The 12,170-nt window shown below is 44.9% G+C and overlaps 1 protein-coding gene across 1 annotated transcript; it reads left to right on the forward strand.

Annotated features, from left to right (window-relative positions):
* Positions 1-4,718, forward strand: LOC307073843 (putative methyltransferase; the record flags this gene model as incomplete). Its single annotated transcript, XM_079733802.1, has 6 exons — positions 1-111; positions 2,208-2,368; positions 2,660-2,876; positions 3,810-3,913; positions 4,283-4,417; positions 4,628-4,718. 6 exons carry the CDS (start codon positions 1-3, stop codon positions 4,716-4,718), a joined length of 819 nt encoding a protein of 272 aa, XP_079589928.1.
* Positions 4,719-12,170: the final 7,452 nt, after the last annotated feature.

Genomic DNA, 12,170 nt, shown 5'->3' on the forward strand with positions numbered 1-12,170 from the left:
ATGGCTCACCGTCTGTTTGAGGGCAAGGAGCATGCAGAGGCGTACCTGAGGTTCAGGGTCTCGCCCTCGGATCATCTCATACAGCATGTGGTCGACTTTGTGGAAAAGAAGGTATGACGATCTACCTGGTTCAGTGTGACTGCACAACATACATTGCATAATATGAGGGGCCGCCTGGGACAGAATTTATACTTGGTCTTACACACACTATTATAATCTCGCATATACACCAGTATACTCATACACACACACACGCACACTATAATACTCCTTTTACATGTATGTATGAGAGTGTATAGTAGTGTATGTGAGAGAGTATAGTACTGTATGTGAGAGAGTATAGTAGTGTGTGAGAGAGCATATACAGTAGTTGGGTATGTGAGAGAGTATAGTAGTGTATGTGAGAGAGTATTGTTGTTCATGCAAGTGAGTATAGTAGTGTGTGAGAGAGAGAATAGTAGTGCATGTAAGAGCGTATAGCAGGGTCTGTGAGAGAGTATAGATGTTTGTGCAAGAGAATATAGTAGTGTGTGTGAGAGTATATATGTTTATGCAAGAGAATATAGTAGTGTGTGTGAGAGTATAGTTGTCAATGCAAGAGACTATAGTAGTATGTGTGAGAGAGTATAGTAGTGTATGTGAGAGTTTGAATGAAACGGAAGTGAGTTTGAATGAAACTGAAGTGAGTTTGAATGAAACGGAAGAGAGTTTGAATGAAAAGGAAGTGAGTTGATTGGCTGACTGAAGAGGCAGTAGCTTCTGGCGCTCAAAATACTGCCATTTCACTCTTGAATATCCAGCAATGTTGTTATGCTGCGTTCGCACCCAAAAAATATTTGGTCGCTTGTTCGCGTGGTCGCCTGAGTTTGAGAGAGGCTTCCTCTTGTGACCGCCAATTCATTCTCAACCATGGCCGGTCTCTACGTGTTGTGGAAGTACCAGAGACGTCGGAAAAACCGACGCAGTCGTTTAGGATTCATGATATCATCCGTTCTATAAAATATTCTAATCTAGAACACTCCGGGAGTTCCGGGCGGGGGGTCCTGGAGCTCTATATCTATCTGTATAATATAATATATAATATAACTGCCAAAAGTTGTGTGCGCCTCCGGATGATATCATGAATCTTAACGACTGCGTCAGGTTTTCGGACGTCTCTGGTCCTTTCACATCAATCTGAAGTCCAGATTGAACCACGACATGGAGGAGAAAGGGATTGTTGCCGTTTGCGGACTCCCGGAAATCGTCCGGGAGTCTGGCGTTAGCCAGGTTATGACGCTACAATATTATAATATAAAGATATCTATATATTATATCATCTTATATTATTTAGATATAGAGCTCCTGGACTCAGTTCCCGGAGGTTTCTAGATTAGAATATTTTATAGAACGGGTTATATTATGAATCCTAAACGACTGCGTCGTTTTTTCTGACGTCTCTGGTCCTTCCACAACACGTAGAGACCGGCCATGGTTGAGAATGAATTGGTGGTCACAAGAGGAAGCCTCTCTCAAACTCAGGCGGCCACGCGAACAAGCGACCAAATCATTTTTTGGTGCAAACGCAGCATAACAACAGCGCTGGAGATTCAACAGTGAGTATTTACGAGTGAGTGAGAAGAGTCAGCGCAGTATTTTGAGTGCCAGAAGCTACCGCCTCTTCTGTCGGCCAATCAGGAACTGAGGAATCAAACTCACTTCAGTTTCAGTCAAACTCTCTTACACACACTACTGTACTCTCTCACACACATTACTATTCTCTCTCACACACACTATTATATTCTCTTGCATAAACAACTATACTCTCTTACATACACTACTATACTCTCTCACATACACTACTTTTCTCTCTCACATACTCTACTATACTCTCACATACCCAACTATACTCTCTCACATACCCAACTATACTCTCTCACATACACTACTATACTCTCTCACAAACATGACTATACACTCTCATACATACATCTAAAAGGAGTATTATAGTGTGTATGTATGAGTATAGTGGTGTATATGCAAGATTATAATAGTGTGTAAGACCAAGTATGAATTCTGTCCCAGGCGGCCCCTCATAGCAGCATGCACTTCAGTGCATAAGGCAATTAATGCAAACACACACACAGAACAGACCCACATGTTTGTTTGCCAACATGTTGGGTCAACATGCTGTTTAATATGCGTGGCTGTGTCCTCTGTTTTGTCAGAAAGGGCGGCCTTTCGACTTGGCTCTGGATGTTGGGTGTGGCTCAGGCCAGGGCAGCACCTTATTGGCCAAGCACTTTGCGTCTGTGGTTGCAACTGACATAAGCCCCGCCCAGATTGAAATGGCCGTGGCACATGCTAGCATGCCTAATGTCACATATAAGTAAGTGTGCATTCAGAGAACTTTGAAATTAATCGCAACATTCAGACTTAATTTCACATTAATTGTCACAAAACCATGCCATAAGTATATTTATGAAAAAATTAGAATGAAATAAAAATGTATAGTAGCCAGAAACTAAATATATTGTAGAAGTTATCTTGCGGTTCATACAACAGGTCCCACACATGAACAAATTCACACACATGACTTTTCCTGTCTTGGTTCCAACATCTGCTCAGCGGAGGTTTGAACGGTGACCCCACCACTCTCTCCTCCCCCCGCTCTATCTAGGCTGAGCACGGCCGAGGAGCTGCCACTAGCCACCGGCTCGGTGGATCTGGTGACCGCCATGAGCGCCTTTCACTGGTTCGACCGCCCCCGCTTCCTCCAGGAGGCCCACAGGGTCCTAAAGCCCCGTGGCTGCCTGGCTCTGCTCAACTACACCATGGACATGGAGCTGAGCCACGAGGGCTGCCCCTCGGACACCCTGAACGCAATCTGTGAAGAGGTGAAAACGGGCAGGATGGTGGAATGCAGTGGTTTGAGTTGAACTGTTGGCCAAGACCCGTCAGAGGATCATGCTAGGGGAATACATGCATATTGTCTTGTCAGCTTGATTTGATCATCACTATGCTTTGAAGATAAGAGGGAAGATGAAAAAGGGAAACATTGTAATGATGGACAATGTATTTTTCTCTCATTTTTTAGCATTATTTCCTGTGAAGGTCACAGGTTAAAGTCACAGATGGGTCAAGGCATGGGAAAGTCTGGAAACCCCTGGTCTAGTGGTAAGGGGGTTTGACCCACAGCCGAAAGGTTGTGCGGTTTCAAACCCCATTGTCTGCCGTCTGTACACACAAGCATCCCAGAGCACCATGCACTAACCGCTACATGCTCCTTGCATTTGTCTAATTTTACTCTGCTTAGTGACCGAATACTTAGCAGAAACAGAGTGGACACAGGGTTAAATATTTTATATATAGGTAATTTTGGTGGACATTCTTACTTCAAATTGAGTTCACTTCATTGACCATAGCCTTGGCTGAGGTGCATCAAGCAAACAGTAACTACTCGACAGGTGAAAGTCCAACTGACGAGAGAAAGGAGCAGCACTAAGTCACTGCTTCAATCCATGAGTGCATATAACATTTTTTGAAGGGTTGGCTCCTGCTGGTGTCAGAAGTTAAACTGTGAAAACGTTGCACGTATATGTGTCGATAGTGATGGTGTTTATGAAAGTTACTAGTATTTAAGGGGTCATCCGTGTTTTTTGTAGCTAAAAACAAGTGAACCAGATTTGCAGGTTCAGTGTTCATTTCTGGTAGGTCGACTGTACAGACCTAAAAATTCCCAACGAAGCAAATAACTGGGAGGCATTGGCATTGATACAAATGACGTGGCGAGCGGCCCTCCGTTTCTCTGACAAGGCTGTTTCTTGTAGTTCTATGCAGCGTTGCGACCGCACTTCAGCCCTCACCTGAGAACCACCTCTAAACCGCTCTACAAAGAAAGCTATGAGGCCATCCCCTATCCATACAAGGAGTGGTGAGTCGTTTCTCCAATGATGATTTGAAAGTATTAATTAATAAAGTATTAATTATTATTTTTTATTATCTCTAGTATTAACACCAGACAATGTAAATTGGTCTCTCTCTCCCTTGCACTTCTCTTTTTAGTTCTGATAATGTTTTTTATCATAATCAATCTGAATGCAAATTCATCAACACGCAATAAAATCGTTAGTGAATGGGTGGTTCTTTTTCGGTTAACACTCAAAACTCTTTTCAGTTTTTACAAGTTATCCTCATCATTTCCTTAAAGATGTTTAGGATGAGAGCTTGGATCAGGGCTACAGATTCATCAATATGTCCTACTGTTGTGATCCTCAGGGGGTGTGCTTGTTTTGTATTCCAGGCATGACAAGCGTGTGAGAAGGACGGTTCCTCTGTCCGGCTTCATAGGGATGGTGGAGACGTTCTCCAACTATCGAGCCCTCCTCAAGAAAGATCCTAAGACAGCTCGCAGGCTGTCAAGCATCACCACACACAAGTATGTACACAAACACACACACACACACACACACACACACACACACACACACACACACACACACACACACACACACACACACACACACACACTCACACAAATGTTTACATTTACATGCACCTTCAACATTATGGTCTAAAGTACCTTTCCAGTATTGCAACCCGGTTATATAAGCAGTTTTTACATCATTTCACACTGTGTCTGTCTCAGGCTGATGTCGGCCATGAAGGTGACCTCTCCAGAGACGGAGGTCGTTGTTGACTTGAAGTACTTCTATGTTCTCGCTTGCAAACCAGACTGAGCCCTCAACCGCAGAAGGGTTGTGGCTTCGTCCACAGACTTTCAATGCACCTATCAAGCATCACATGCTAAGAATGTATCATGTATCCAATGTAGATTGTGTCATGTCCCGCTACGTCTAAATGTCTATTGACTGAAGATCATTGTCTTACATAGTAGGGTGAATTGATGCTTGGTCTGGTCAGGAGAAAAAATCTGTCTGGAGATCCTACTGGCTCTAAGTTGTTTCCATCTTTCAATTGCAACTCAGAGTTTTGCAGAAGTTTAAGCACAGCTCTGGTCATGGATCCTTTTTGAAAGAAGACTTCGCTTTTTAGGTTGGGTAGAATCGAGTGCCATGTCATTTGATCCAGTTTGTTTGCTTGCAGCACGCTGTGTTTGTGTGCCAATTAGTTTCTTCTCTGGTGGGTGTAAAAATGACCGCTGGGCAGATTCGACACACACTGTAGTACTGTTGTTGGAGAAACCAGTATTTTTAGTGAGCATTTGTCCTTAATCACATACATAGCCTAGGATACAGAGTCGAAGATATGAAAATACACATCCACAGCTTGAATACCAATCAAACAAATCCAATATCACACCCAGAAAGCACTATGGAAAGCACCAGTGAATGTCAGTAACCCAGCGATAACAATAGCCAATATCACTGCCCTAAAAGATGATAACATTTCTACAATAAAAGGAATAACATGAACAACGTAAGGTCTTTTAAAGAAGCATTTAACAAATTATGCTTTTAAAAAGTGGTGGGGACACGTCCCCAATGTCCCCAGTGCAAATTATGCATCATGGGTATGTCCATCATAGGCTGGCTGTAACCATAACCCATGATTACCCATGAGGGTGTTAGACCTTAGACAATTCAGACCATCGCTGCAGAACAGTGCCATAATAACTAGCTTCCCCCCAGAGAGGAAATTGTTAATTAATGCCATCACTGCCAATGCATTCCATCACTGCCAACGCAATGTATGACAATTGTAACCTGACAAAAGACAAAGCCCAGATGTTAATTGGGGAAGCGCTGTAGAGGGGATATTGATTAAGATGTCATATAATCGCAAGGTTCTTGCGATTACATTGGTTCCTGCTTGTCCTGAGGGGGGAGGGATTGCTTATTACCCCTTCATGCTGCATTAGGTTAATTGTTCTGCCAACGAGGAGTCGTCCATCAGAGTTGACATGGGAATACGATTTACATCTGATGACACGGTATGTTATAGGCTCAGGTAATGTGTGAATGGGATACACAGAATGTGAATTATTGGTAAATCATTTGAAAATATTTGAATAATTCCGCTGGATGAAATGCATGAAAAATGGAAATGACTAGAATAGATGAGGAAACAAAAGAAAGTGTCTGGAGAATATATAGTTCATAATCGCCCAGATAATAATGGTACGTTTGAGATTGTTGTTGGTCTTGTACAAAGGCGCCCCCAGGTGTTTCATTTATAATATTACACTGACAAAGGGAGAAGGGGTTGGCCTACATTAGAAAATTAATGTTCAGCAATATGTCTAAATTGTTAAAAAAAAAAATGTCGTTACAAATACATTTCTTAATAAAAACGATATACATTGATTGTTGCTAGACGCATTGGGCAGATCGGATCTCAAGTGACTAATTTAAAACTTATTTTTGAAGTTGATATAGGAGAATGTATAATGAATTTTGAAGCCAAACACACACACACAAACAAACACCCACATACACCCAACCTAACCCCATTCACGCATACACATACACACACACACACACACACACACACACACACACAGAATCGATGCCAAAACAAATTAAACATTCCCCCTCAAACTGTTGTATAACCACCTGGCTGGCTCTTCCATTCTCTTATCTCTCCAGAATTCCAATCAGTTACCAAGTAGTAAACCAGATGACGAGCATGTGCTCGCTGTAGCGTCAGCCAGCTTCAGTGTAATAGGCAGAAGCAGAAGTAATGGGACTATCCTGCATTTCTATAGGAAGCTCCCAGTCGTCCCCTTCAAAAACAGACCCTTCCCAGATTCAATAAGTCAGCCAGTTCACCGGCCTGTGACAGCATTTAACCATTGCAATGTTGTGACAGCTGCTTGTCCGAAGGCACAGAATATAAGAACCAGATGGTCAGATAGATGTAGGTAAATCACTCGTCACTTGTCCCTAGCGCTCTGAATCGTTAGGGTTTGAATGACTAATTGCGGTTCAGGCCCACACTTCAACACTGAGACTGAGGCGGATCTCTCCCATTGGCACCGTCTCCCAGTGCTTCCAGTAATGAGTGACGACCCGGGGTCCCTGGCCAGGGTGTGGCCCCCCTTACCAGCTCGGAGGATATCCCACACTGCCTTGGCACCGAGGAGATGATCCTTAAGTCTGCCTGACAACACGAGGATGAGGGTTATCCATCAACTTATTTGATGCATGGATGTATCCCCTAGAATTATTTGTATTCATTTGCAAGGTCAAAAGAGGGGAGACGAGAATCTAGGAGTTCGATCGAGGTGGTTTCTATTCAGATTATACCACCTTCACACACTGCGTGCACCGCAGGGCCTAAAACAGTGGTCAATGATGGCGTGAATATTAGGATGATATGAACTCATACTTAAATATATGTGCATGTGTATTCATTAAAATATGCCCTTCTCTGGTTTTCAGTCACCAAATGATTCCAAGTCAGACATCGTCATCGTTTATGACGAGGATGATGCCTCCTATAAAAGTTTGAATAATATTCCCCATAAGCGTCTTCAGATTGAGTCAGACGTATTAACATAAACAACAACAGAAGAAAAGACGGCGGTGAAGTTAATGTAATAGAAACACCGGAAAGGAGCTGGCCTCCCAGCCGCCCCGGCTCGGAGTCTGTGTGGGTGGGAGGACCAGCTGTCTACGTGCAATTTGAGCAGCTGTCCTCACCATGCAAACACCCCGAATTAGTACGGTGATGAGGGTCCAGGACAGAGAAGCCCCTCCACTCTGCAAACTATGCCGGGGTTTCCAGGACGGAGCGGTTCACTCGCTCTGAGTCACAGCTCTGATGCAGGAGCAGGGCCCGAATCCGCCACGGCAATTTGCTCGGAAAAAGGGTGGCTTGTAGCCTCCATAAGTAGCCCTCTAATGCTAGCTAGGGATGACAAAACCAGAATATTGACTGGATCATATTACATAGTAATTGAGCATGGAATCCGTTAAAAGAACCGTTGCTTTTATCACCACAAGGGAGAAATCCCCCCGAATGAGAAATGTGTGATTTAAGTGAATGCATTTCATTGGTGTTTTGCTCTGGTCAGATAAAGCATCAGAATGAGCAACTTAAGGCTCTAAATAAAGGGTCCCAAGATCAGGCCTCAAAACATGCAACCAATCTTCACCAGGATTTAGCAGGCCAGGAACACAACACCAGTATCACTGAGCTAGGATTTACCCATTCATAAATAGACCCACATCACTTTACTGCTATGTTCCCAGGAAAGAGGCAGGAGAACACACAGAGGTAGAGAATATATTTGAGTCTGCATACAACGTGTTGAACCTAAGATCGTCCAGTGTTCAAAAAAGAGTTACAATCGCCTAACTAGAACAAAGAAAAATAATGGAAATTGGAAAGTGGTAAAATGTATATTTTGCCATCCTGATATAGACACAATACTCTAGACAGCCACAGGAAACCATTGGTCTAAATGATTGAAGGCGAAAGTCGGATTGGTATCTCATAGTTTATAGTCACATGAACATAATCATTGTGGATATGAAAGTAGTTTACTTGCCGAAACTCGCAATCCGATGATGTTTTCACTTTCTGTCAGCTTTTTTTTACATACTTACATGTCCAACATAGACATGAGTCGCTGGTAGAAGGAGCTGAATAACGAGCACGGTCTCTACAACCACGTGTTTAACTTCATTAGGACGACCCCAACAGACAAGCAGGCATGTTTACCGAGGGATGGAATGTTCTCTGAAGACCTAATTCCCTGAAAAGAACAGAGTCACCCATTACCATTCTTTCTAACCAAGTTATCTTGACTCGTTTCTCTCATTCTCAAAGTGGATTAAAGGTAAATCTATGTAGGTTAATTGTTAGTGTGTGCTGTCCGACCGTAGCGATAGACACGTGCATGCTTGATGAAAGTGTTTTAAACTCGAGTACTGTGTAGTTGGTAAATCCCCCTCTAACAGAATGGTGAATTGTGCACCTAAACCACTGCTGTCCTGAAATACAAGTCAATGACAGTGACTTTCATCAAAGTGCGGGAATGTAATTTACAAAGCCCCCTTTGCTTCAGCACAGCTCGCACAGGGCTCCCCATGCCTTCTGCTGCAGTTTGGGCTCTGTAGCCAAAAGGTAGCCTGCGTACGCCCAGGCCAGCATTCTGCAACGCCCTGCTGGAGTTCCCTCACTAAGTACTCTATTCCCTCTGCGGGGGGTTGAAATGATTCCATCCCTCTTCGCCACGTTTAAATTGTCTTTAGGGGCACGCAGGGCGACGCTCTTTCACTCGCTTTTCAAAAGTAAGCACTGGATCAGTTTCAGCGCGTTTCCCTCGAAGCCGCCGCGTGATTTCAATGAGTCCTTACAGGGGGGGGGGGGGGGGGGGGGGGGGGGGGCACAGGGTGACCTCGCATGGCCCAAGGGGCGTTCCAGTCCTATTGGATCCAACGGAATTATGATTAAAGACTCCGTCCCCTCCTCCCCCTCCTCCTGCCTCGCACCATCCCCGCCCCCGGACCCTCTCCGCAGTGAGGATAGAATAGTTCTGACCTGACCTTTATGCAGGGCAGTATTTGCAGAGGCATTAAGCGGCCGGCTTTAGCATCACCAGAGCCTGGTAGTGCCCAGACAGCTGCTGCCTCAGCTCCCTGGTCTTAACAGCGCCAGGAGTGCCAGGCCCACGCTACAGGGCTAGCGGATAGCTATGGGCCTGTGGAGCTTGGCAGGCGGTGACTCTGCTGAGGGTGGGGCAGAGGGGGGCGCCAGGGCAAGGATAGGACAGCACCGCACAGGGGAGAAAGTGCTGGAACCAAGCTAGCATAGCATTGTCTATGGCAGGGTCTCAACTGAGCACGACAAATAGTTTCCGAAAGCATATTTAGCACCGGCAATAGAATGGTGTTGAGTGACCCATTTAGTGTGGTTATTTTAATTTATGTTTCACGTCCACTTCACCTGAACAAGTTATACATGTGCCAATAATGTGGAAGTCCATGAAGACACTTTTTTTTTCTCTTCAACGATTTAAATTAATCCATTTAAATCAACTAAGATCCATTAAGCCGAATCACCCAACAGTCATAGCTCCATATGCATTCTGTACTACTATGCAGAACAATAAATCATGAACTTATCTTATTCCGAGCTATGATATCATAAACATGGACCAAACAACAGACACCCTGTACAACAGCTTATCTGCATACCCATCACAGTTATAGCAGAGGATCTCTTGCTTGGTTCTGATAAGCCTGATCTTATCAGAGAGGTCGTGGCATCCTCATATAGAACTCATGTCGAGCACTCACACACACTCACACACACACACACACACACACACACACACACACACACACACACACACACACACACACACACACACACACACACCACACACACACACTAACACACACACACATAAACTCTCACACACACTCACACACTCTCTGAAACACTCACACACAAGCACACACACCTACACACAAAAACACTCACGCAAACACACACACACACACCCACACACACACACACACACACGCACCCGCACACACGCACGCACACACACAGACACACACACAGACACTCAGACACACAGAAAAACACACACACACACACACATGCTTCTCTCCCAAACACACATGCATACACATACACACTCACAAGCTTGTCTCTCACACACAGACGCAAACAAACACACAAACACAAGCAAACATGCACGCAGACCCATACACAGCTCTCCTGAAGTCTCAGCGGTGGTCTACAAATAGAGCACTTGAATCCCTCTGGAGTACGGATGACGCCGTTTGCTTTTTCTCTCATGTTACTGGAAAGTGTCCAGGAGCCCCTGTTCACCCAGAACTTTAAACACACACACACACACACACACACACACACACACACACACACACACACACACACAGACACACACAATGGCACAGCATCCCTTTAGGGATAAATGTGATGTCAGCGGCCATATCAGCTGGCCTCCCCCCTCCTCCCATGGCGTGACGATAGTCACACACTTGGATTCTCAGAAAATGGTGGCGCTTTTTTCTGCATCTCTGTTCACTGTTTCGCACGCCCCTCTCTCCCCATTTGAGCGTCTTTGCTCTCTCTGATCCTCTCTCTCCTCCACAGCTAACACACTCACTCTATCAGTTTTCACTCCTCGCTTTGTAGGTGTGTGGGTGTGTGTGTGTGTGTGTGTGTGTCTGTGTGTGTGTGTGTGTGTGTGTGTGTGTGTGTGTGTGTGTGTATGTAAGTGTGCACATGCATGGAAGAGTGTGTAGGTGTGGATATGTAGTAATGAGTGAGTGAGAATTGAGAAATTATATCATTTTTAAAACTGAAATCATGTGTACAATATGCACACACACCATACACACACACACACACACACACACACACACACACACACACACACACACACACACACACACACACTTTAACCATTTAAGGAGCGAAAGCATCTTGGGCATATGTCCAATGACAGAAGAAGAAAGCCTTTGTTTGTAAAAATGCAACAGCAAATCAGATCGTCCTGTTTTTTAGGCGGAAACTGACTAAAGTGAGTTATCTCTGGGCGAGAGGGAGGGAGAATGTGACTGAGTGAGTGGGTGAGTGAGTGAGCGAGCTTTTTCTGGCGTGCAGTGAGAGATTGAACGACGGAGCTTATCTCTGCGCCGTGGCCCCCCTCGGCCCCTCCTTTATTTGTAGGGCCTCTCAAAAAAGATTGCGGGACGGCCCTCCTTCTCCGTAGCACCGCCCACCGTCCCAATTAGCCGCCCGTGGGTGGAGAAACTCAATCAGAAGTGACTACAGCTGTCCCACAGTGTCCTCTCCCAGTCTGCCCCAGACTCCGCACAGACACACACAACCCCTGAGACGGGAAGGTAAGACCCCAGCTCTGCTGATGGCTCCACTGTTATAGCCTCCATCCATTCCCTCCACCCTTTTTCACCCATCCACCTTTATTTCATTTGGACCTTTCTTTGCTTCCCCTTTGAGTTTATCCCGAACCGTCACTATCATTATTTTCTCTCCCTCTCTCCCTCTCTCCCTCTCTCCCTCTCTCTCTTTTCTGGACACACAGCTGTTCAGTGTGTGTTGATGTGCTACTGACCCTACAACACCTCCACCCCCTCTGCCCCCCGGCTCTCTTCTCCCCTACACCTCCACTTTTATCCTCCATCCTTTTATCCTCAATTGTTTGTTTTCAAACCCATTCCACC

Source organism: Pollachius pollachius, assembly GCF_949987615.1.
Source record: "Pollachius pollachius genome assembly, chromosome: 3".
In the NCBI taxonomy this organism is placed as follows: Eukaryota; Metazoa; Chordata; class Actinopteri; order Gadiformes; family Gadidae; genus Pollachius; species Pollachius pollachius.